The 27058-nt window shown below is 49.8% G+C and overlaps 1 protein-coding gene and 1 long non-coding RNA gene across 2 annotated transcripts; one reads left to right on the top strand and one right to left on the bottom strand.

Annotated features, from left to right (window-relative positions):
• Positions 1-1780: 1780 nt before the first annotated feature.
• LOC124662195 lies at positions 1781-18646 on the bottom strand. The gene is made up of 2 exons (XM_047200068.1): positions 18367-18646; positions 1781-2538 (listed from the first exon to the last, which is right to left on the bottom strand). The coding sequence occupies exons 1-2, from the start codon at positions 18644-18646 to the stop codon at positions 1781-1783; spliced, it is 1038 nt and encodes a 345-aa protein (XP_047056024.1).
• A 4494-nt stretch (positions 18647-23140) lies between these two features.
• LOC124684274 lies at positions 23141-26562 on the top strand. Its single transcript, XR_006996970.1, has 4 exons — positions 23141-23239; positions 23368-23574; positions 23712-23852; positions 26327-26562. It is a non-coding gene; the product is annotated as an uncharacterized LOC124684274 (long non-coding RNA).
• Positions 26563-27058: the final 496 nt, after the last annotated feature.

Genomic DNA, 27058 nt, shown 5'->3' with positions numbered 1-27058 from the left:
GGTGTAAGGACAAATGAGAGAAGAGACAAATTCAGAACATTAAATACTAAATAGCCTTGACAACATGAGCAATCGGAGTGGTACCAAAAGTAACATCAAAATAGAGTTTAGCTAATGTTACATGAACCACTGATTGGCATAAATTGTACTTGGACCATCGTTGTTTGCCTAGGAAAGCTAGCTTGTTCCAACAATACCTAGTAGCGTCAGGGGAAGCTGCATCCTGCACGCCACCCAAATTACCGGCGCTATGCGGGAACAACATGGTTTCCTTCCTCCCTGGGTCCTCGCCATCTGCTACGAGCAAGGCAATCTTTGTTTCAGCATCACCTAAACACAAACAAACAAAACCGTGCTAGAATCACAGAGCTGGAATCCTCAATTCGAGCAGCGCGCATCAAAATTTCAGACCAAATCGACCAAAATTCCAAACATAAATACACATATCTTGCCAGAAATCCTCTGACAGGACTGTTCTTGTATAGATATTGCAATCTAATTAAGAGGAGGAGGAGGAGGAGAGATGCAAACCAAATTGGGTCTTTCGCTTGCCGAAGATGACTCATGGCAGCAGATGGGGGGTTCTATGCAGCTATGCACGCACCTCCCATCTATGTTCATACACAAATGGCTCAACCAAAAGCATCCCCATCATTACATTTCATTCGATTTATATTGAAGAAATCAGTACACATGGTTAGCTCTACAGCTAAGCTCACCAACAAAATAATGAGCATGTGACGAGGGCAATCTCTGGGAGTGCCGACGCAACTAATGACACAAGACATTCATGCAAGGGCCGCCCCTTCATCTAATCTGGCCACACGCTACTAATCAAAACGGACAGCACTGAATTATACTCAGAACTACCATCCGACGAGATCATCAAATCTAATCAAACATTCCATCACTAAGGAGAGGTAGTCTAATTCAACCGATACGCACAGTGCCACGATTTTTTGACCGAACTGAAACAACAAGTCAACAACACCACGGAATCCTAATCGAGAACCGAGCCCTAATGCCGAGCACAGATTGACCCAAACCCTAGTTCACGCCGCGTCCACAAAAACGAGCGGCGAGCTAACCAAATCGACGCCCAGGAGCGCGAGCACATCCAGATCGGATCCTCCTACCTACCAAAGCGATCGGCTTCGAACAAATCGAATCGAGGCTAACGATGACGAAGAAAACCAGGGGGGCGGAGGAGGGCCGCGAGTTCTCACCTCGGGTGTGGGGGTGATTCTGCGGAGGAATCCAATCGGAGAGGCTGCGGGCGGCGGGCGGCGGCGTCGAGGCGACGGAGTGGTCCTCAGGCGGCAGGTCGCCGGGCGGGAACAAGCCAGCCACTCATGGTAGACGGTGTGGCGGCGTCGTAGGGCTCGAGCGGCGGTGTGGCAACGTTGGTGGTTGGGTCGGGCGTGGCGTGCAGATGGGAGACATGGAGATGGACGGCGGCCGATGTGCGGTCGTGGGTGGGTTGAGAGAAGCGATGGTTTTGACGAAGCGGTTTTTTCGCGAGGCACGGTTTGCGGGACGACGAACGACCAAGGACGACCAAATGTATTGTGGCAGAATAAGGAATCACTTTAATCTTTTTAAGTAGTAGAGATAACAACAATGAAGATTTGTCTCTAACCTTCATTCCTTGAGCAGTGCAAAGCTGCTACAACAAAACGTAAGACAAGGAAATTTCTCTCTAAAGAACGAATTTAAGTCCTATAGACCGAGAAAAATAAAAGTCACATGTGTATCACTGAGGCCTCCTCGGTGCATCGGATTATTTTGTTGGAGTAGCAAATATACCAGGTTGAACCCATCGGCGCACTTCCGTTACGATCGACGTTGGTATAACTGTCTCGACAGTCCCAGCAACTAAATCGTATGCATATATATTTGTGATGTTCTTCAGTGTGGGAGGTCCTGATGTGCTAGTAATATACATGGTTGCCTTTGTTCCATCTGAGCTCTCTGTCACTGAGCCGCTGCATCGTCTTGGATAGAATGTGTAGACTTTCCTCTCGCCTTCCTCCTTCACACGGATAGACTGACCCTTGCACAGAAACCAGCTGGTGTCATCCAGCTCCTGGCCATCAAGTGGCGACCACTCCAAAGCTTCCATGTCCAGCTTGAAGAACTTGAAAGCACTTCCCCCCATCGCTCGAAGGCAAGATACGATCACAACTTCCCCATTGGATGCAACAAGGTAATGGGCATCTTGTATGCTCCACTCTGGACAAGAGGCCGTTCTCCATGTCATCTCTGTGATGTCGAAGATCAGGATCTGCCCAAGGAATTCGGCACAAACAACCCATGTCCCGATCAGAGCCACGTCCATGATCAACGTGTTGTCGATTGGTCTGCACATTGCTTCTGAAAGGTGCAGATTGCTGGTATGCTTGTGGACGCACCAGTACACGTCCCCAGGACACACGACATGGACAGTCGGAACAACACTCATGATTTGGACGCACGCAACAACCAGAGGAGTTCCACGAGGATCAACATAGAAAACAAAGTATCCTTTGTTGGGAGCACTACGGGAAAATCAGGCGCTGCCGTGCAGCCCAGCTTTGCCGTGAGCTGCTGCACGGCAAAGATTTCTTTGCCGTGCGTAGCAAGAAGAGCCCACGGCAAAGCAAAAATGCACGGCAAAGAATTAGAGCAGCGCACGGCAAAGAAACATAGCACGGCAAAGAAAGATATGGCGCACGGCAAAGTAGTTCCTCACGGCAAAGAATGGGAGCAGCGCACGGCAAAGATTTTAAGACGGCAAAGTCCCTGCAAGCCGCACGGCAAAGAAACAGCGCACGGCAAAGGAAAAAATGCACTGCCGTGCCCGCCCCTTTGCCGTGCAGACAGACCAGTTGCACGGCAAAGGGTCCTTTGCCGTGCGCTTCTCCCTTTGCCGTGCGCCAATATACATTTTATTTGTTTTTCTAACTATTTTATTTCATCTACTACTTATATTTATTTTGTTAATTAGTTTTTCTTTTTGATGACTATTTATTACACTATGTGAAATACAAAATTAGTCTCCATGCTCATCCCCCACATATATCGGGGTTCCGGTGCTCCGGCGGCCGTCCCCCTCCTTCCCCCCAAAACAGCGGGACGGCGGGTCTACCCCCTAGATTTCTCCGCGCGAGGTTCCACGAATATACCTTTTCATAGGTTTAGGTTTGTTTAGTCCATGGACATATGGAAAACCATGTGTGGCACCCTTTGGCACAGTCTAGCCCCCGATATACCCGCGGAGGGACACTTCACCGTACACGTCCGGAGAATGCGTTAAGTGTTATCGCCCGAAGTTGAGGAATGTCAGACCGGGGATCCATGCCATGCACCATTTGGTGAATTACACCTAGCATCACACTTTGACACATAGAATAGGTCCACATGCAAGGTTTGGTGGGGTTCCGGTGCTCCGGCGGTCGTTCTCCCCTCCTCCCCCCAAAGAGCGGAACGTGTGCCCCGGCGGGTCTACCCCCTAGATTTCTCCGCGCGAGGTGCACCAATGTAACTTTTCATTCTTTTAGGTTTGTTTAGGACATATACACATGGAGAACCAAGATTGGGACCCTTTGGCACATACATACCCACGGCTAGAGCCATTATCACATGATCGAGGGTGTGCACGATCTACTTGGTTAGTGTTTGGTGTAGGGTTAGGGCTAGGGTCTAGGGTTTAGGGGAGCTACTTTTGCAGTGTTAGACCTTGCACCACACTTTGACACATATCATAGGCCCACATGCAAGGTTTGGTGGGGTTCCGGTGCTCCGGCGGTCGTTCTCCCCCTCCTTCCCCCAAAAGAGCGGAACGTGTGCCCCGGCGGGTCTACCCCCTAGATTTCTCCGCGCGAGGGTGCACCAATGTAACTTTTCATTCTTTTAGGTTTGTTTAGGACATATACACATGGAGAACCAAGATTGGGACCCTTTGGCACATACATACCCGCAGCTCGAGCCATTATCACATGATCGAGGGTGTGCACGATCTACTTGGTTAGTGTTTGGTGTAGGGTTAGGGCTAGGGTCTAGGGTTTAGGGGAGCTACTTTTGCAGTGTTAGACCTTGCACCACACTTTGACACATATCATAGGCCCACATGCAAGGTTTGGTGGGGTTCCGGTGCTCCGGCGGTCGTTCTCCCCCTCCTTCCCCCAAAAGAGCGGAACGTGTGCCCTGGCGGGTCTACCCCCTAGATTTCTCCGCGCGAGGGTGCACCAATGTAACTTTTCATTCTTTTAGGTTTGTTTAGGACATATACACATGGAGAACCAAGATTGGGACCCTTTGGCACATACATACCCGCAGCTCGAGCCATTATCACATGATCGAGGGTGTGCACGATCTACTTGGTTAGGGTTAGGTGTAGGGTTAGGGCTAGGGTCTAGGGTTTAGGGGAGCTACTTTTGCGGTGTTAGACCTTGCACCACACTTTGACACATATCATAGGCCCACATGCAAGGTTTGGTGGGGTTCCGGTGCTCCGGCGGTCGTTCTCCCCTCCTTCCCCCAAAAGAGCGGAACGTGTGCCCCGGCGGGTCTACCCCCTAGATTTCTCCGCGCGAGGGTGCACCAATGTAACTTTTCATTCTTTTAGGTTTGTTTAGGACATATACACATGGAGAACCAAGATTGGGACCCTTTGGCACATACATACCCGCAGCTCGAGCCATTATCACATGATCGAGGGTGTGCACGATCTACTCGGTTAGTGTTTGGTGTAGGGTTAGGGCTAGGGTCTAGGGTTTAGGGGAGCTACTTTTGCGGTGTTAGACCTTGCACCACACTTTGACACATATCATAGGCCCACATGCAAGGTTTGGTGGGGTTCCGGTGCTCCGGCGGTCGTTCTCCCCCTCCTTCCCCCAAAAGAGCGGAACGTGTGCCCTGGCGGGTCTACCCCCTAGATTTCTCCGCGCGAGGGTGCACCAATGTAACTTTTCATTCTTTTAGGTTTGTTTAGGACATATACACATGGAGAACCAAGATTGGGACCCTTTGGCACATACATACCCGCAGCTCGAGCCATTATCACATGATCGAGGGTGTGCTCGATCTCTCGGTTAGGGTTAGGTGTAGGGTTAGGGCTAGGGTCTAGGGTTTAGGGGAGCTACTTTTGCAGTGTTAGACCTTGCACCACACTTTGACACATATCATAGGCCCACATGCAAGGTTTGGTGGGGTTCCGGTGCTCCGGCGGTCGTTCTCCCCTCCTTCCCCCAAAAGAGCGGAACGTGTGCCCGGCGGGTCTACCCCCTAGATTTCTCCGCGAGGGTGCACCAATGTAACTTTTCATTCTTTTAGGTTTGTTTAGGACATATACACATGGAGAACCAAGATTGGGACCCTTTGGCACATACATACCCGTGGCTCGAGCCATTATCACATGATCGAGGGTGTGCACGATCTACCGGTTAGGGTTAGGTGTAGGGTTAGGGCTAGGGTCTAGGGTTTAGGGGAGCTACTTTTGCGGTGTTAGACCTTGCACCACACTTTGACACATATCATAGGCCCACATGCAAGGTTTGGTGGGGTTCGGTGCTCCGGCGGTCGTTCTCCCCCTCCTTCCCCCAAAAGAGCGGAACGTGTGCCCCGGCGGGTCTACCCCCTAGATTTCTCCGCGCGAGGGTGCACCAATGTAACTTTTCATTCTTTTAGGTTTGTTTAGGACATATACACATGGAGAACCAAGATTGGGACCCTTTGGCACATACATACCCGCAGCTCGAGCCATTATCACATGATCGAGGGTGTGCCTGATCTACTGGTTAGTGTTTGGTGTAGGGTTAGGGCTAGGGTCTAGGGTTTAGGGGAGCTACTTTTGCAGTGTTAGACCTTGCACCACACTTTGACACATATCATAGGCCCACATGCAAGGTTTGGTGGGGTTCGGTGCTCCGGCGGTCGTTCTCCCCTCCTTCCCCCAAAGAGCGGAACGTGTGCCCCGGCGGGTCTACCCCCCTAGATTTCTCCGCGCGAGGGTGCACCAATGTAACTTTTCATTCTTTTAGGTTTGTTTAGGACATATACACATGGAGAACCAAGATTGGGACCCTTTGGCACATACATACCCGCAGCTCGAGCCATTATCACATGATCGAGGGTGTGCTCGATCTACTGCTGGTTAGGGTTAGGTGTAGGGTTAGGGCTAGGGTCTAGGGTTTAGGGGAGCTACTTTTGCAGTGTTAGACCTTGCACCACACTTTGACACATATCATAGGCCCACATGCAAGGTTTGGTGGGGTTCCGGTGCTCCGGCGGTCGTTCTCCCCTCCTTCCCCCAAAAGAGCGGAACGTGTGCCCCGGCGGGTCTACCCCCTAGATTTCTCCGCGCAGGGTGCACCAATGTAACTTTTCATTCTTTTAGGTTTGTTTAGGACATATACACATGGAGAACCAAGATTGGGACCCTTTGGCACATACATACCCGCAGCTCGAGCCATTATCACATGATCGAGGGTGTGCTACGATCTCTCGGTTAGGGTTAGGTGTAGGGTTAGGGCTAGGGTCTAGGGTTTAGGGGAGCTACTTTTGCGGTGTTAGACCTTGCACCACACTTTGACACATATCATAGGCCCACATGCAAGGTTTGGTGGGGTTCCGGTGCTCCGGCGGTCGTTCTCCCCTCCTTCCCCCAAAAGAGCGGAACGTGTGCCCCGGCGGGTCTACCCCCCTAGATTTCTCCGCGCGAGGGCACCAATGTAACTTTTCATTCTTTTAGGTTTGTTTAGGACATATACACATGGAGAACCAAGATTGGGACCCTTTGGCACATACATACCCGCAGCTCGAGCCATTATCACATGATCGAGGGTGTGCCCGATCTCCTGGTTAGTGTTTGGTGTAGGGTTAGGGCTAGGGTCTAGGGTTTAGGGAGCTACTTTTGCAGTGTTAGACCTTGCACCACACTTTGACACATATCATAGGCCCACATGCAAGGTTTGGTGGGGTTCCGGTGCTCCGGCGGTCGTTCTCCCCCTCCTTCCCCCAAAAGAGCGGAACGTGTGCCCCGGCGGGTCTACCCCCTAGATTTCTCCGCGCGAGGGTGCACCAATGTAACTTTTCATTCTTTTAGGTTTGTTTAGGACATATACACATGGAGAACCAAGATTGGGACCCTTTGGCACATACATACCCGCAGCTCGAGCCATTATCACATGATCGAGGGTGTGCCTCGATCTCTCGGTTAGGGTTAGGTGTAGGGTTAGGGCTAGGGTCTAGGGTTTAGGGGAGCTACTTTTGCAGTGTTAGACCTTGCACCACACTTTGACACATATCATAGGCCCACATGCAAGGTTTGGTGGGGTTCCGGTGCTCCGGCGGTCGTTCTCCCCCTCCTTCCCCCAAAAGAGCGGAACGTGTGCCCCGGCGGGTCTACCCCCTAGATTTCTCGCGCGAGGGTGCACCAATGTAACTTTTCATTCTTTTAGGTTTGTTTAGGACATATACACATGGAGAACCAAGATTGGGACCCTTTGGCACATACATACCCACAGCTAGAGCCATTATCACATGATCGAGGGTGTGCGTGATCTACTGGTTAGTGTTTGGTGTAGGGTTAGGGCTAGGGTCTAGGGTTTAGGGGAGCTACTTTTGCGGTGTTAGACCTTGCACCACACTTTGACACATATCATAGGCCCACATGCAAGGTTTGGTGGGGTTCCGGTGCTCCGGCGGTCGTTCTCCCCCTCCTTCCCCCAAAAGAGCGGAACGTGTGCCCCGGTGGGTCTACCCCCTAGATTTCTCCGCGCGAGGGTGCACCAATGTAACTTTTCATTCTTTTAGGTTTGTTTAGGACATATACACATGGAGAACCAAGATTGGGACCCTTTGGCACATACATACCCGCAGCTCGAGCCATTATCACATGATCGAGGGTGTGCACGATCTACTCGGTTAGGGTTAGGTGTAGGGTTAGGGCTAGGGTCTAGGGTTTAGGGGAGCTACTTTTGCAGTGTTAGACCTTGCACCACACTTTGACACATATCATAGGCCCACATGCAAGGTTTGGTGGGGTTCCGGTGCTCCGGCGGTCGTTCTCCCCTCCTTCCCCCAAAAGAGCGGAACGTGTGCCCCGGCGGGTCTACCCCCTAGATTTCTCGCGCGAGGGTGCACCAATGTAACTTTTCATTCTTTTAGGTTTGTTTAGGACATATACACATGGAGAACCAAGATTGGGACCCTTTGGCACATACATACCCGCAGCTCGAGCCATTATCACATGATCGAGGGTGTGCACGATCTCTCGGTTAGGGTTTGGTGTAGGGTTAGGGCTAGGGTCTAGGGTTTAGGGGAGCTACTTTTGCGGTGTTAGACCTTGCACCACACTTTGACACATATCATAGGCCCACATGCAAGGTTTGGTGGGGTTCCGGTGCTCCGGCGGTCGTTCTCCCCCTCCTTCCCCCAAAAGAGCGGAACGTGTGCCCCGGCGGGTCTACCCCCTAGATTTCTCCGCGCGAGGGTGCACCAATGTAACTTTTCATTCTTTTAGGTTTGTTTAGGACATATACACATGGAGAACCAAGATTGGGACCCTTTGGCACATACATACCCGCAGCTCGAGCCATTATCACATGATCGAGGGTGTGCACGATCTACTTGGTTAGTGTTTGGTGTAGGGTTAGGGCTAGGGTCTAGGGTTTAGGGGAGCTACTTTTGCAGTGTTAGACCTTGCACCACACTTTGACACATATCATAGGCCCACATGCAAGGTTTGGTGGGGTTCCGGTGCTCCGGCGGTCGTTCTCCCCTCCTTCCCCCAAAAGAGCGGAACGTGTGCCCCGGCGGGTCTACCCCCTAGATTTCTCCGGCGAGGGTGCACCAATGTAACTTTTCATTCTTTTAGGTTTGTTTAGGACATATACACATGGAGAACCAAGATTGGGACCCTTTGGCACATACATACCCGCAGCTCGAGCCATTATCACACGATCGACGGTGTGCACGATCTCTTGGTTAGGGTTAGGTGTAGGGTTAGGGGCTAGGGTTTAGGGGCTAGGGCTAGGGTTTAGGTTAAAGGGTAAGTATTTATGCTTAGGTATAGGTTTAGGGTTTAGGGTTAGGGTTAGGTTTTATGATGCATGGTTCTGCGACTCCGGCGTCGTGGTTTAGGGATTTAGAGGGGTTTAGGGCTCGAAGCCTCCCCCAGTTTAGGGTTTAGGGTTTAGGGGAGCTACTTTTGCACCATTACACCTTGCATCACACTTTGACACATATCATAGGTCCACATGCAAGGTTTGGTGGGGTTCCGGTGCTCCGGCGGTCGTTATCCCCCTCCTCCCCCCAAAACAACGGAACGGTTAGGATTTAGGGTTAGGGTTAGGGTTATGGTTAATCACACATTTCTTGAAAAACATGACACATATAGTATTAAATAATACACATTTTGAAAAACAAGTTTAATATAATTTACAAATAAAACTTAATGTTATTGATAATTTACAAATAAAATTCTTAGTGTTATAGAAGTGGTAAAAATAAAAAAAAATTCTTTGCCGTGCGCAGGCACACGGCAAAGAAGCCTGCCGCACGGCAAAGGCAATCCTGCGCACGGCAAAGATGCCCCGCACGGCAAAGGTTCTTTGCCGCACGGCAAAGAAGGCCGCACGGCAAAGAGTGAGGATAAGGCGCGGTGTCGGGACGTCCTGAGCCAGAAAACCTTCTCCCCATCCTCCACGCACACGACGCCGCCGCATCGACCTCCCCGCACACGACGCCGCCGCCGCCACCTCGACCACGCCGCCGCTGCCCGGCCCCACGACGACGCCGCCGCTACCTGCTGCTCCTCCCAGGCGCCGCCGCTGCCCGGCCCCACGACCACGCCGCCGCGCGCCACCTCCTGCTCCCAGCCGCCGCCGCTGGCCCCCACGACCACGCCGCCGCCACCTCCTGCTCCTCCCAGCCGCCGCTGCCCGGCCCACGACCACGCCGCCGCAGCCCCTTCCCCCGGCCACCTCCTGCATTCCTCCCCCACGCCGTCGCCGCCACCTCCTGCTCCTCCCAGCCGCCGCTGCCCGGCCCCACGACCACGCCGCCGCAGCCCCTTCCCCCGGCCACCTCCTGCAGTCCTCCCCCACGCCGTCGCCGCCTTGCGCGCACGCAGTGCAGTCCTCCCGAGCCCTCGCATATGTAAGGTTCTTAGTCTTAATCTTGATTCCATGTATCTACATGTTTTTATTCAAGCATTGCATGTAATTTAGGCGATCTAGGGAAGTATAGGTATGCCAATGATGCTTCGGTTGTGTGGGCGAAAGAGGCGAGATGCCGGGCTGCCGTGCGACGCGGTGAGAAGTTGAGATGCCCATGGTTAGTAGGGATAGTTAGTGCATGTTAGTGGAGTAGTGGGTCAAAGAGTGGCATGAGTGGCATGTGAGAAGTGCCTACCTCGTGTGTATATATGTTGCATTGATGAATGAGAAAAGGCAGCCGTGAGAAGTGCGTACCACATGCTCTTGGCCTCTTGCTCAACAACCACGGCGGGCGACAAGAAGCTCTCCGGCTCGCCGGACGTGCTCGCCGGATTTTAGTGTAGATGATTTTATTGTATAGATGATTTTATTTAGGGGATTTCATGTTCACTTGCATGACAATTTTATTTTCTCGCTATGCGAGGTGAAGCTTTGAGGTGGACACGGGGGGCGGCGTCGTGGGGGTGTTTGACGGGGGACGGCGTCCCAAATCTTCTTCGACGATTCTCTCACGCGTCTAGGGTATAAATCTCCGGCCCTCCCAGCTTTACATGTACCTAGGTTTTTTCTTTATGTCTAGGTCACCAAGTCTGTTGCGATACCTAGGCGTCTCTTCCCGACCGTAAGGGTTACGCGGATAAATATGCATTAGTGGTCTCGCATATTATGAACCGTAACTCTTACGGCATTTATCGGGACAGCCGGCGGATGCGTAGTGGGTATGTTCTCCGTGCTCTACCCCGATCCAAGACAAGATTTCGGTAGCGCCTCCCCCTTGTTCTCCGGATGCACACCCCTCTCGGCTTTTTGCCGAGACGTGTATCGGGAGAGCAGCGGGGAGGTGCTGCCGAAATTCTGTCTCGGATCGGGGTAGATCTGGGAGAACGTACTCAATCTACGGATCCGGCGGCTGCTAAGAGCCCACCTAGTAGAGTTTCGGGTTGATGCACGCGTAAAAAAATAAATATATGATGCATTTATTTCCTATTTGATATATAAATGCTATGTTCGTCTGTTTTGTTGCTGATTAGAGGATGGATAATCGTGGCTGGATGTACGATGGCGAGAATCGGTCGGTGGAACTATGCTTGATGAATGGGGAGAAAAGACCGAGCAGTTTGTGGATAGGGCGTTTGCCATCCCTAGCGGACCTATAAGTGTTTGGTGCCCTTGTAGTAAGTGCGCTAACCGAAAGGCACGGGACAAGGAAACTATGAGTATGCACCGATCAAGTTTGGGTTCACACCGTCCTACGGGATTTGGACTTACCATGGAGAAAAGGCAAAGAAACGTGCTAGGAAGGAGGTGCGGCAGATTCAACCTAGGGGGGAATATGACACTTGGTTTTGATAGGTGCTTAGAAAACTTGGCCAATGGTAATGTGCACGAAAGCCCTCATGTAGAGGTGGAGACACCTCGGGATGCGGAGACAAGTGAGGACCCGGAGGAAAACACAAAGGAGTATTATGAGGCTCGTTTGCTTCGCGAAAACCCCTACATGAAAATACGAGAGGTTACCCAACTAGATGCCATCGCTCGCCTTATGGCCTTGAAGTGCCATAGGAACTTGTGCAGAGATGGGTTCGATGAACTTACGGTCATCGTAGGCAGCCTTCTGCCGAAAGGGCACCTCTTGCCGCAAAACTTCTACTATTCGACCAAATTGCTCGGTGACCTTAAGATGTCATCTCAGCGAGATACACGCTTGTCCAAAGGGATGCATGCTATTCGGAGAGGAGCACGCCGACACAAATTATTGCATCAAATGCAATTCCTCTAGGTACTTTGAGGTAGACCGCAATGGTGATGGTCGGAAGAGGCGGACCACGGTTGCCAAGAATATCCTCCGCTATCTTCCGGTTCTACCGAGGATCCGGCGGCTCTTCATGACCGAGGATACGCCCAGCGAGATGAGGTGGGCCGTGGAAGGAAACGAGATACACCGACAAGATGATACATCCGTCGGATGATGCTGCATGGAAGAACTTTGTCAAGAAATTTCCACCGAAAGCGGGTGACCCGAGGAGCGTAGCGAGTTGCGATATCAACCGATGGGTTCAATCCATATGGTATGTCGGCTGCAGGTATACGGTTGTTGGCCGGTGTTTGTTATTCCCATGAACCTCCCCACGGCGTACGCATGAGATCGAGAGAACATGTTTGTGTCGATGATAATCCCGGGGCCCAAATACCGGGTAAGAACATGAATGTGTACCGGAACCGCTGGTGGATGACTTGGTTCGTGGCTGGGAAGGTCGCGGGATCCGAACATATGACGCATCAAAGAAGGAGTACTTCGATATGTATGTGTGGTACCACACGTCCCTGCATGACCCGCCGGCACGTGCTTTGTTACGCGGGTGGTGTACACATGGGAAGTGGCCTTGCCCACGGTGCGGGCAGGCCGTGACTTTCTTACGGCTAAACAAGGGAGGCAAGTATTCATGCTTTGATGAAGCTCGACGAGTTCCTTGAGCGGAGGCATGCATACGGGAGTGATGTAAAGAGCTTCAAGAAAGGCCGTGTTGTCCGTGGCCCGAAGCCAATTCCGAAGACCGGAACGGAAATCAAGGCCGAGTTAGATGCTCTTAAGCCTAGCCACTGATGGGAATGGTTTCTTGGGATATGGGGAGACACACCAATGGACTCACAAGCCGTGCTTATGGAAGCTCCCTTACTTTGAGTTTCTCGAGCTCCCGCATAACATTGATGTAATGCACACCGAGAAGAATATCGGTGAAGCCATTTGGAGCACGATTGTGGACACCGAGAAGACGAAGGATAACATAAAGGCTCGAATTGATCAAGAAATGTGGTGCGATAGGCCGGAGTTGAACATGCAGCCACCTCATGGTGCCAAAAAAACTTGGACTAAGCCACACGCCCCGTTCTGTCTCACAAAGGCCCAAAAAGGGAGGTCTTCCAATGGATGAAGGACTCCTTGTTTTTCCCACGATGGGTTCGCGACCAAGCTTGGATGAGGGGTCCGAACATTGAAACGTTGCGAGTACAAGGGCTGAAGAGTCATGACTACCACATATGGCTTGAGCGGATAATGCCGGTGATGATTCGAGGCTATGTCCACGAGAAGACTTGGCGAGTGCTAGCGAGGTTGAGTTTTTCTTCCGCCAGATTTGTGCTAGGGAGTTAGACACTAAAGTGATTGAGAAGTCTGGATGAAGAGGCACCGTGTTGCTTTGCGATCTAGAGGAGATCTTTCCTCCGGGGTTCTTTAATCCGATGCAACATATGATCCTGCACCTCGCGGAGGAATGCTTAAAGGGGGGCCGAATTGGGGCCGTTGGCGGTTTGGTCCCGAGAGAGAAACACAAAAGCTTCGTCAAATGACTGGCAATAAATGCAAGATCGAAGCATCCATAGCCGAGGCGATCCTGAACGTGGAGGTGGCAAACTTCACCACTAAGCACTATGATCCCAACATTCCCACAAAGCACAACCCGGTCCTCCGTTACAATGCCGCCAACAATGAAGAAGTACCCAAGCTTAGCATCTTCGTGGGGCTTGGTGGCAAGTCAAGTGGCTCGAAGCCGTACGAACGGACCTGCGGGAGCGGACCTTGATCCACTCGTATGTCTTGAACACCATGGTCGAACTGAAGCCGTACATCGAGTAAGTGCGAACCATTTAGTTATTCGCAAACATTCACTCGTATTTGCGTGGCTAACTCTTCCTCTTTTCATCGGTATAGGCAATTCAAGGCTATACATTGGAAGAATACCCACAGGGAGCCTACCCGGAAGAATCCAAGCAAATTTTCGATAAGGGCGGCGGTTTCGGTTTTAGTAAGCTGGTTACGTAATTTGGTACTTTTCTATCCCAAATTAGCTAGCACTTCAGACATTTACCGGTCATTTCTCGTTCTAAACTTCTCGTGCTAAACTTGTAGGCAAGAACCGACAAAGAGATGAAGTCGAGCTAAGAAAAATTGCTAGGGGCTTTGACCATTCCGTCGAAGCGTTCAACTCCTATGACGTGAACGGGTATCGCTTCCAGACCCATAAATACACAACAAGCCGGCCCAACGCGAAGACAATAAATAGCGGGGTGGTATGTCAAGGTGACGATGGGCTCCATTACTATGGAAGAGTCGAGGGTATATACGAGCTGAATTACGGGTTTCAGAAAGGGCTAAATCCCGTCGTCTTCAAATGTCATTGGTTTGACCCACGTCGGGTGAGACGGGATCCTGAAATTGGGTTGGTCGAAGTTGAGAGGAACTCTGTTTATAAGGGAGAGGATGTGTACATCTTGGCTACCCAGAGCCTTTCAAGTATTCTATCTCCCGTACGCGTGCGAAACCCGACAAAACGTCTACATGGATGGGATGTTGTGATGACGGTGCCTTCACGCAATAGGCCGCCCCGCCAAACAAGGACGATTACCGCCGCGTAGACCCCTCGGCAAAGAGTGTCGAGTTCTATCGGGAAGAAGGGCTCCCCGGGCATTTCACAATCGCCTTGCCGACTATCGATGACATGGTCGTAGACGATGAACAAGAAGATGCGGGCATGGATGGGGACAATGCGAGAAGATGAAGGCGAGGATGTTTGTGCCCCGGAAGACCTGAGTTTGCTCGAGGCGTTCGGAGCAGAGGATTGACCTCGATGCAGATGGACCACCTCCGGGTTTCATTGATGATTATTGGTTCGCCGAGCACGATGACGATGATGAGACACGCGGTCCAATCACGGACGGCGACACGGAGCTCTTGATCTATGTAGTAGTAATTGTGAGGCTAGCTAGGTTATTTGTAATAACTCCGTGTAATAGAGAACTCTATGCTTGCTATTTGTTGCTTCCACTAATTAATGTTCATCCTTTTGCATTATTGTTGCTTTCATTAATGTTCATCTACTTATATTTACTGTTGCTTTCACTAATATTTATCTCTTTACAATATTGCGTACTAATAAACCACTCTCTTCATTTGTGTTTGCAGGTGATTGAAGCATGCCGCCAAAAAAAAGGGGCGGCGGTCTTAAAAAGAAGCTCAAGGACTTGGTAGGTGTAGGGACTTCGAGGCGGGGCCGACCTAGTACCCCCCCTCCTAGCCCCCCTCCTGTCGCTACCACAACGCGGCCGCGTAGGAAGAATGCGACGCGGGTACTCACTCCTAGTCCTAGCCCCCTCCCGCGGCCGATGATGATGACGAGGAGGAGGACCGGGGAGCACCACGGGGGTGGGGAGGACCGGGGAGGAGGAGGTGGGTGGGGAGGACCGGGAGGAGGAGGGGGGTGGGGAGGACCGGGGAGGAGGAGGTGGGTGGGGAGGACCGGGAGGAGGAGGGGACGAGGAGGACCTCTCGGAGGATGAGGGGTGGGCGGGGAACTTAGTGTTCGATCCTGATCAAAGCCTAGATTGGGAAGAGCCGGCCGGATTACCAGTACGTTCCAGCTGTGGAGAGGGCTGAGGCCACGTGATAGGAAGCCATATCGGCGTGGGATAACACGGCTCCCTCGGCTGAAGTCCTAGCGGTACGAGGCACGTTGTTCTAGTGCCCTATGGAAGGAGGTACATGTTAATTTTTGGCATTTCGTTATCGCAATTTTGTCATTATCAAAATTATTATCACATACATATTGATGTTGTCGTTTCATGGTGCAGCTCGTTCAACGTACGAAGACCCGTCGCGAGAGACCGCCACGTGGGTACTCGAACATCCTTGGGGGCCTACTTAGATGGTATTTCCACGGGATAGTCAATTTCCCTAGTGGTGGCTGCGACGTAGCTTGGAGGTGGGCGCACTACAGCCTCGCGGAAGATCCTATGGGCCGCGGCACCGCGGCGGATTTGGTTGTTGCCAAATTCTGGGTACGTGACTTTTGACTTCTTACCATTCATACACTCTCCTTGGTTCACAATAATTGCACTAATGCCCCTTGTTTTACCTATGTGCATGGTTGTTGCGAAATACTTCAAGAGGGCCGAGGGCAAGGAGCGTGCGTGCGATGATGTCCTACACCAGCTTGCAAGGAAGAGGGTGAGCGGCATGCACTACGAGGCACGTATTCAATGCGTCCGCGACCGGCACGCCGACCGCTTCGTCCACATGACTAAGGAGGACGCTCGCGACACGCTCATGCGGCCGTGGCGATACATGCGGTATTTGCATTTATGTGTTATTGATTTGCTTTAGCGCCATGTAGTTTATTTTACCATAATGGGTTTATCTTGTGCATGTAGAACCCTCCTCAGTACGTCGGCAAGGACGATAGGTGCTTTCTTGCGATGGTCATGTGGTGGACATGCCCCCGGTACCTCAAGAAGCACGAGGAGGGCAAGAAGAAGCGGGCGAGAGATGCGAGGTGGATCGCATATCCAAGGCAGCATCCCCCTCTCTCTTCACCTGCGAACGAGGTGAGCAAATTAATGGTTCCTTCATTCTTTGAATTCATGTTATATATTTGTTAACTCCGCAAGGGTGTGCCACTTCACTTGATTACATGTTCTCTTTTGCGGGAAGTCGGGACGGGAGCGAAGCCTAACGTCTTTGCCGTGCTAAAGAAGATGAAGCAAAGGAAGACGCCGATCTCGAGACGGGGTCCGCCGTGTGGCTTAACCCGCAATCCGAGACCCGAGTGCACGTCGTATGTCTCCAAGTTCAAGCGGAAGTACGGCGAGGAGGCCAACCCGGAGGCCGAGGACTTTGACCCCGAGGTCGCGGTGCTTGCGGGAGAAGGCTTGAAGCATGGCCGCCTGTGGTTTGGTGACGGGTGCGTCGACCCGGCGAAGGTTCCCTCTCTCCGCCGGATCCGTCGTGGTCGTAAGAGCGGCCAGCCTGAGGTAGAGCCCCGGCCACGGGCTCCGGATCTAGGCGTCGAGCGGTTACGGGTATGTTCTTCCTCGAGCCTCTACATTTCCTTTACATGCTTTCCATTGAAATGTTAATGACATCGCGGCAACACAACGTAGGAGGAGATGGCAGCGAAGGAGCAGGCGGCCCGGGAGCAAAGGGCGCACATGGAGCGAGCAGATTCCGGAGTACCGGCGGCAGCGGATACGGATGATGCAGCAGATGCAACGACAGCGGCGAGATGATGCAAGCGCGAGCAGGCACGGATGAGCTGGCTGATGAGCCGGACGGTTCGACTTCTCCACCGGGAGTCTTCCTGCTCCTCCACCTTACTCCATGCCGTGGATGCCGCCACCGCCCACTCGGACCCGGGGACACCTATCACCGTCAACAACTTGAACATCATCCGGAGCATGAACCGCGGTGAGTCCTCTTGTGCCCAACCCGCTACTTGTGCTTGTTCAAGTGATCAATATGCAAATGCAAATGTAAATGTTCATTCCATCAACCTTATAGATTATATGTCACAAGGAAATGACGATGAGGCCGGCGGAAGCGGAGGACAAGGTTGATGGCATGGTCTTCGTGCACTTTGTCGGATTGTTTGCTTCTAATGGATTGTAATATTGGACATTGCACTATGGACTCTATGTAACTTGTGTGGATGGACTATGGACTCTATGTAATGCATTGTATGCATTAATATGTGTGTTTGATGTATTTGTGGTGTTCCCGTAGTGTTTGGTGATGTTATGTTGAAGATTATATGTGTATATGCTTTATTGTCAATTGCTATATTTGAAATGCAGGGAATAAGCAAAAAACAGCAAAAAAATGAAAAAAACAGGGCCCTTTGCCGTGCGTGTGCACACGGCAAAGGACTTTTGGTCACTTTGCCGTGCGCACACGCACGGCAAAGGAGCCACGTGGCGGCAGCCTGTAGACCTGGGAGCTCCTGGGGCGTGCCTGTAGGGGGCTTTGCCGTGCCACGTAGAGCAAGCCCGCACGGCAAAGGATCGCACGGCGAGAGATGGTCGGCGCACGGCAACGACCATTGCACGGCAAAGAAATGCAGCTCACGGCAAAGTTTTCCGTCACGGCAGCCCCCTGCCGCACGGCAAAGAAGTGCCGCACGGCAGAGTTTGCAGCGCACGGCAGAGATTGAAGCGCACGGCAGAGAGCTTTGCCGTGCAATCCTTGCAAGCGCACGGCAAAGGTGGCTTTGCCGTCGATGTATTTGCCGTGCAAGCTTTGCCGTGTGTCCCCGCACGGCAAAGGCTTTGCCGTGCGTATAGAGCTCTTTGCCGTGCAAAGTGGAGCACGGCAAAGGCTGGCTTTCCCGTAGTGGAGAGTGAAGCACCGGCAGGTCAATCCGCCTGCCGGTGCTAGGGTGGACCAGGAAGACAATCTGCTCTCGGAAGTAAAATGGCTTGTGTCGGACCATGAGAAGCCAGCCAGAGTTCTCGAATTCGACAAAGGCATCTGGAAATAGCGTGCTGCTTATTCCGCGGATATTTCCACTCGAAACATCAAACAGCAGCCGCTTCTTGCTGTTGCATTCCACAGCAAACAAGGCCAATGGCACGTTCACCTCTTTAGAGCTGCCATTCCTGTTGACAGCATTTGCTTCCATTGCTCAAGGATACCTGCTGGCAGAAGCAATGTGGACTGGTTAGAACATCAGTCGAGCACATGATTTCTAATATGGTGGCAACGCTATACTAAAGAGTCGTATGGTTTAGCATACTCATTATTATGAACCAGCAAACCTCTAACTTTACCAACACCACTTTCTACGGAAAAATAGATCAAGTTTTACCAGGCACCAAACTAGGTGTAGATGTAGCGCCCTCCCGTACAACCGAGTGTGTCGTTTTGGCACCGGGGCTACCTAGAGCCCTTTATTTTAAACATTCGGAGAAACTCGTGTTTCAAAGTTTCAAAGAATTCTAAAAATATATGTACATGTAGGATAAGATGTATGTTTCAAGTCTGCAAAACCTTAGTTTAAAATATTTTGTACTTTACGCTACTCCCTCCGGTCAAAACTAATTGACTCTACTTTATCTAGATACGCATGCATGTAGTCTAGAAGTTTAACTAGATAAATATGAATCTGGAGAAACTTCAATCAATTAATATGGATCGGAGGGAGTACATAAAAAGACAAAATTTTAGATCTAGATTTGTGAACAGTGCTATTCAAACCTTGTTAGATTTTGCCTTGTTTTTATAGCCCAGAATACAAATAGTTTCGGATTGAAATTTTGAAGCGTACATCGTTGCCTGCATGTACATATTTTTTGCAGGATTTTTTGAACCTTTAAAATGCAATTTTACAATCTTCAAAATAGAAAGGGTTACAGGTAGCTCGAGTTCCAAATGCATTTTTCGACTAAGAACCAACTTAATTTGCCAGACCTACCAGAAATCAATGCTGAATAGCTAGTACAGTTTATCGTAGCTTCAGTATTGACACGGCTACAGGACTTTAGTTAACAAGGCTACTCTGGCTGGCACCAACTGTTAAAAAAATTAACTGCTCAAGCAGCTATCTGTAGCAAGACGACAGAGTAGTGCAGGAAGATCCTGATTTGGCGGCAATGGAGCAATCAAGCAGCTCTGAATCTAATGATTCGATGAAGCAGCAAAGTCGATCACCGAAGGTGGATGCTGGCAACAACAACAATGTACTGTACCTGAAACCGGCGGACGCGATGGGCAACGGAGCCGGAGACGCCGGTGGAGAGCGAAGCTGCTACCTGACGTATGGATAGCGCCGGTTGCATAAATGGGCAAAGGACTCCGGTTGCGGCTTCCGATTCGGAATTGGAAACTTGGTCCCCTTTGAGAGGTGATCGGAGTAGCGGCCGGAGTCGAAGTTTGGAGGCAGGGGAGGGAGTTGGGGAATTTGGGGAGGGTGACGGGAGGCTGCGGGCCGTCGGATCTATCGGACGGTCCAGATCAACGCGCCGCACCTCTAGTCAATCTGCTGCCCTTGTCCCAAACAGAAACTAGAGTGGATTGGGGAAAAAGAAAGAGAAGCATGGCCGCCTCCTCCGCCTCCGCTCCGGCGCGCCGCTAAACCCGCACTAACCCCACAACACAGCCAGACGCTCCCGCCGCCGCCGCAAAACCCTAAACCCCGCCGCCGCCGCCCGCCATGCGCCTCTTCGCGCCCCTCTCCCAGCGCGCCGCCGCCGCCGCCGCATCCACATCCACATCCACCCCGGACATCGTCGCGGAGCTGGGCCGCGTCCTCTCCACGCGCCGCTGGAACAAGGGCCGGGCCTACAAGCGCCTGGCGCCCCACATCACCCCGGCGCTCGTCGCCGACCTCTTCAACACCCCCTCCGCCGCCCCGGAGCCCGCCGCCGCGCTCGCCTTCTTCGACTGGGTCGCGCGCCGCGAGGGCTTCCGCCACACGGCCGCCTCCCACGCCGCGCTCATCCACCTCCTCGCGCGCCGGCGGGCCTCCGCGCGCTACGAGGCGCTCGTCTTCGGCATGTTCGGCTGCGCCCGCACCGCGGAGGACGCGCGCGCGTCCGCCGACGCCGTGCGGGCCATCTGCCGAACGGGTGCCGCGCGCCACGCGCTCTCCCCGGCCTGCTACAACCTCGCGCTCAGGTCGCTCGCGCGCTTCGACATGACGGGGGAGATGGAGCGCGTCTACGCGCAGCTCGTGCGGGACGGGCTGCTGCCGGACACCAGGACCTACAACGCCATGATCAAGTCGCACTGCAAGGAGGGTGACCTCGCCACCGCGCACAGGTATTTCAGGCTGCTGCTGGAGTGTGGGCTGGAGCCGGATACGTTCACGTGCAATGCGCTGATTCTCGGTTACTGCCGGACGGGTGACCTGAGGAGGGCCTGCTGGCTGCTGCTGATGATGCCGCTGATGGGTTGCCGCAGAAACGAGTACTCCTACACCATTTTAATCCAGGGTCTCTGCGACTCGCCGGGGTCTGTAAGGGAGGCACTTGCGCTGTTGCTGATGATGAGGCGGGAACGCTGCTCCCCGAATTCGCACACATACAAGTTCTTGATAGCCGGCCTGTGTAGGGAGGGCAGGGCTGCTGATGCCAGGATGCTGCTTGATGAAATGCCTCGGGGAGGCGCTGTTCCAAGTGCTATGACGTACAATGCGATGATCACAGGGTACTGCAAGGCGGGAAGGATGCAGGATGCGCTGGGGATCAAGGAGCTGATGGAACGAAATGGGTGCCGCCCGGATGATTGGACATACGGCATTTTGATACATGGCCTCTGTGATGGGAGGATAGATGAAGCTGAGCGATTTCTGGACAGTGCTGTTAAAGGAGGTTTTACGCCTACGGTTGTTACGTTCACTAACTTGATCGATGGGTACTGCAAAGCTGAAAGGATAGATGATGCCCTCAGGGTGAAAAATAATATGATGCTGAGGAAATGCAAACTTGATATAAATGTGTACGGAAAGCTCATCAACAGCCTCATTAAGAAGGATAGGTTAAAAGAGGCTAACATGTTGTTAACTGAAATTTTGGCAGCTGGTTTAGTTCCGAATGTGGTCACCTACACGTCTTTCATTGATGGCTATTGCAAGATCGGGAAAGTTGATTTGGCACTAGAGGTCTTGAAAATGATGGAAAGAGATGGTTGCCGGCCAAATGCCTGGACCTACAACTCTCTGATGTATGGGTTGATTCAGGATAAAAAACTTCACAAGGCAATGGCGCTCATAACCAAAATGCAGAAGGATGGAATAACTCCTAATGTTATCACCTATACCACTTTGGTTCAAGGCCAGTGCAAGGAACATGAATTTGACAATGCTTTCAGGTTATTTGAAATGATGGAGCAGAGTGGTTTGACACCTGATGAACAATCATACACTGTCTTAACTGGTGCATTATGCAAAACTGGAAAGGCTGAAGAAGCTTATTCATTTCTTGTTAGAAAAGGAGTAGCCCTAACCAAGATGCTATATACTACTTTAATTGATGGTTTCAGCAAGGCTGGAAATAGTGACCTTGCCGCCACACTCATAGAGAGCATGGTTGCTGAGGGATGCACACCAGATTCATACACATATAGTGTACTGTTGCATGCTTTATGCAAAAAAAAGAAGCTGCGGGAAGCTTTGCCGATACTGGATCAGATGACTCAAAGGGGAATAAAATGTACCATTGTTGCATATACAACTGTAATCAACGAATTGATCAGAGAGGGGATGCATGACCATGCTAAAAGGATGTACGATGAAATGGTATCATCAGGTCATAAGCCAAGTGCAACCACATATACTGTATTCATTAACTCGTACTGCAAGGAAGGTCAATTGGAGGAGGCTGAGAAATTAATTATGGAAATGGAGAGAGAAGGTGTTGCCCCTGATGTGGTGACCTACAACACATTTATTGATGGCTGTGGGCATATGGGATATATTGACCGCACATTTCATACTCTGAAGCGCATGATGGATGCATCATGTGAGCCAGATTATCGGACCTATTGTATTCTGCTCAAGTATCTTCTAAGAGCGAATCTTAATGTCCGTTATATAGACGTTTCCGGCCTGTGGAACTTAATAGAGTTGGATACTGTTTGGCAGTTTCTTGAAAAGATGTCAGAACATGGTCTAAATCCCACAACAACGACATACAGTTCTCTCATTGCAGGATTCTGCAAAGCCAGCCGTATTAAGGAAGCATGTATTCTTCTTGATCATATGTGTGGAAAAGATATAACACCCAATGAAGAGATATATACATTGCTGATAAAGTGCTGCTGTGATACCAAGTCCTTTGAGAAGGCCTCGTCATTTGTTAACAACATGATAGAATGTGGCTTTCAGCCTCATCTTGACTCATACCAGCTTCTTATACTGGGACTCTGTAACGAGGGAGAATTTGAGAAGGCTAATTTGTTGTTCAGCGACTTGCTTGAACTGGGCTATAATCATGATGAAGTTGCATGGAATATTCTAAATGATGGTTTGCTCAAATTTGGTTATGTTGATATATGTTCACAGATGCTGTCCACCATGGAAAATAAACACTGTTGCATTAGTTCTCAGACATATGCTATGGTGACCAATGGCATGCATGAGGTGTCTAGCAGTCTGGTTGGTGAAGTCCAAGGAGAAGCTACTTGAGTCAGCCTGACTGATGTGTTCATGCTAATAGATTTGTAAATTCCATTGGCCTCTCTGGTGAGCAGTTCATCTGGAACTATCTGTTCAATGGTAAGTGTCTACAAACTTAGTTGACGTAATTTTGTGCCCATTAGTGCACTTCTCTTTCCTGAGTTTACAATTTACTCAACGGAACTTTTGCTTACAAACTAATACTTATCCTTACTTCTTTTGGCCAGGAAGACAGGTGCAGTTTTGATATTAGTGAGGCACCTATGCAGGTTACATGGATCACTGCATGGAGCAACATCCAGTTAGGATGCTGTTTGATCAGCTAGATGCCAATATATTTTTGCTCAAACTGACCAATTAGCCGAAACAGGATTATCATACCAATTCCTGTTTCTAGTCAAATTGAAGGCACTTCTCATCATCGCAGTTGGGAGGTACTGCATGGCTTCTGCAAACTATGTGCTACCTCGTGTTGTTATGCATTTGGTTATCTACAAAGCCAAACAAGTTAGTCATACTGCTCCTTTTTCTTATGTCGATCTTACAGGCACCATCCTTCCTTTTCATGCAGATAGTCAGTGTCAGGCTCTCCACACCTAGGATTTGCGGAGTTCCATGTCTTGCTTTGCTTTGGGAGCAATAAATTATAATTGTCATTCTTTTCCTCAGACAATATTAAACAGTCTGCCTCTGCAACACATATTATGTTGAGGTTCGTATAAGACCATATAGTCTGGTGCAAAGTAACTCATCAACTTGAAGAACTGAACTTAAAAATTGTTGGATAGGTAGATATATGTACTGTGTAAAAAATTAATATGTAAATAAACTTGTTTACTACTAACTCTTTTCTTCAACGTATATCAACATGGGATGCTTGCAGTCAACCATTAGAAATGTTGACCATAATGTGTGTGAAAGTACATTTGATTCATGGTGTAGTATTCTTTTATGTTTTGCACATTTATTTGTTCTCTGTAATACACATTATGTTCAGAAATTGCAGTCATAGTCTCCGTGTTGGAGACTGTAAAAAGTACCGGATGGAGTAGGTTTTCCTGTTATTTAACCCATGCTTGATATACCTCAAATCGTGGTACCCAAGAAAGGATAGTGGTTTGGGTTGAATACTGCCACACTAAACGTGATACTTTGAGGGGATATATTGTAAAAATGAAAATAAATAAATAAATAGCAAAAGTTGTATAGACAAGCAACTTGCTACCAGCCTTTGTCAATGTGACCGTGTACCAGCCTTGCTCATATAAATTGTTGAAATTTGGTTCTTCTCATTGCTTTAAAGGACAAAGGCTTAAGTATGCAGAATAAAAATATGATCTCATAGCATCATTAATGTAGATGCAATATTTACATGTATATTTGATTCTTTTCCCTACATGACAACCTTTGGAGTGATAATACTAGCATTCATGGCCCTGATTTGATTCATATCCTCAGACCAGGAGAACCAACCAGTCGATGTTTAAGGGCCTGTTTGTTTGGGCTGTGGCTGGCTGGCTGTGCAGGGAAAGCTGCTGTGCAGAGAAAGCCGCTGTGCAGGAAAAGCTGCTGTTCCGAATTTCACTGTTTGGCAACTTAGCTGGCTGTCTGGCTGTGAATAGATGAATGTCGCAAATACCCTTCATGGCTATGAGAATATACAATTTTTCAAATTTATTTGTAATACTTTATTTGACTCAAAGAAAAAATATGGATCACCAAACGGTTTTCTTTCCAATGATTTTGAAACATTTGTATTATATCCGTATGTGGCATGCATGCCAAAGTTTACTTATAAATTTCTACGGCGATTCTCTTGTCTCTCTGATGCACTGTGCGTTAATCAAAGAGCTAGTAGCAGCTGCATGCAGTGGGCCAGCGTAATAATTAGCTATAGTGATTATTTGTTTGTCTGGGAGAAGCAACGCCGCATGTCCTGTTGGCTGGAGTGGCGCGCGTGACGTTTCGGTCAGGATGCTCAGTGGCAGTTCTCTTTAAATACCATGGATAAAAGAGTCAAAAGGATATACCGGTTCAGTCTTAAGTGAGAAAGCTGCGGGAAGCCCAGAAAAGCACCTTCCGAGGTGCTTTCTCTTCCATGTGTATTTCGCTCGGTGGCTTTGGAAAAGCTTACAGCCAAAGCATCCCGTTTGGTTCATTTCATCTGCTTATTTTAGTAGAAAGCTAGAAAAAACCCAAACAAACACCCCCTAAGTAGCATGATGGCATTGGATTCACTATTGGGAAATAACAGCAGACTTATCCCAGCCTCTCTTAGTCCTCCTGTAGCATAATGGTCTGTAGTATGTGAACTTTGAACAAAAAAAATGCAGAATTCAGCTCTAATTCTGACTGTCGGAATTGTGTGAGATGATAATCTGATCCTATACCGTGGCTTTGCTTACATATAACACTCTCTAACAATTATTATAGTACTTTAACTGATAAGAGTAAATTGCACCACAGGTTGCATCTGGATCCATAAACTAGAATTCTGTATATATATGCACTAAATATAAAGATTTCATTAAGCATGGTAAATCAATCTGTTCCCACTCTCCTTTCTGCCCTTGTGGTGCCAGTATGTCCGCCATCAAGGCATGATTGTGCCACCTAGCTCCAGGGCAATATCGGATAGGCCTTAAGCCTCATATCCTACCATAATTGATAACACATGCATGGTGTGTAGCATCACCTTTTCTATAAGCCATATAGGTATAAGAGTTTACTTTAGGTTTTATTAGTCAGTGATTAATGGAAATGATGCTCAGCTGGTCAGGTCCAAAGGACACCCTCAACTGAAGGGTAGGTTCAGTGATTGCACTTGAAAATTGGAATCTCTGTGTGACGCGTAACCTACTTTAAGGCTGCAAAACGATTCTTAATTTAGAGACACCAAGGATTCAAATATTCTCAACTGGGTGTCAACCTAAGGTATGTCTTCTATGGTTTGTCTGTCACAGTAGTCCCATATATTCTGTTATTCCTTGGGATGTCAAGTGCAACATGTTTTCTCCGTTGAACATTTCTCTGATTTTGGGCTTGCAAAACAGCTTTCTGACAAATCGTGTTGTGTTCCCCATTGAATTATCATTGTTTAAGAATGATTCCATATTAGCCAGAAAACCAGAACAGTATTGTAATTTGTTTTTTAAACCTTTGACTGTTTATCCGTCCCTTATACAGGCATATGGCTCCAGAATACTTCTTTTTTTACTTCATGCATGGGATCATAACAAGAAGATTCCAATGTTTTGATATGGACCTTTTACTTCTCCAATTATCAATCTATTCTTGAAGGCAAAACCGCCGCTTGACTGGAGAACATGAAAGAGCTAGTTGATCCTTCTCTTGATATTGGATAGGACACAGAGAAGAAAACACACTGCAGCAGATCCATTCATGTGTATTGACACAGCGCAAGCTCAGTGCCAGATATGAAACCGGTGACTCAGTAAGTGTGTTAGACGTATCTGCAATTTGAGATGCAAAATGAGCATGAAGTTGATGAGGGTGATATGATTGTTGTTGGTTGCAGGTGCTCTGTTTCTTGAAGGTACAGATCACTGTAAGGATCGGCGCTATAAGGATTGAGTCCCTCTCTCGGAACTGTTGCTGTATTTCCGTGTCGGTCCGTCCACGAGGTACCACCACTGGCCTGATCTACTGCTAGCTAGGTCAGAGCTTGTAATTGCCGCTATGGCCGCGCCTGCGCAGAGCCCACTCCGCAGGTGGGAGCATTTCTTTGGCGCTGTTGATGCCGCCATTGAGGCTGCCGACCCCGTCCTTTCCCGCGACGAGTTCCAGCGCGCTAGAGGCGGCATCGTCCAATTTCTCTAAGCAATGTTATTGTATATAAACTTTTCTCATTTCTTCGTGTTATGGCCAAATAATTTAGTACGGCTTTGTGCGTGTGTA

This window comes from Lolium rigidum, chromosome 1 (genome assembly GCF_022539505.1).
Source record: "Lolium rigidum isolate FL_2022 chromosome 1, APGP_CSIRO_Lrig_0.1, whole genome shotgun sequence".
Classification (NCBI taxonomy): domain Eukaryota; kingdom Viridiplantae; phylum Streptophyta; class Magnoliopsida; order Poales; family Poaceae; genus Lolium; species Lolium rigidum.
This window is presented reverse-complemented; position numbering and strand designations above follow the sequence as displayed.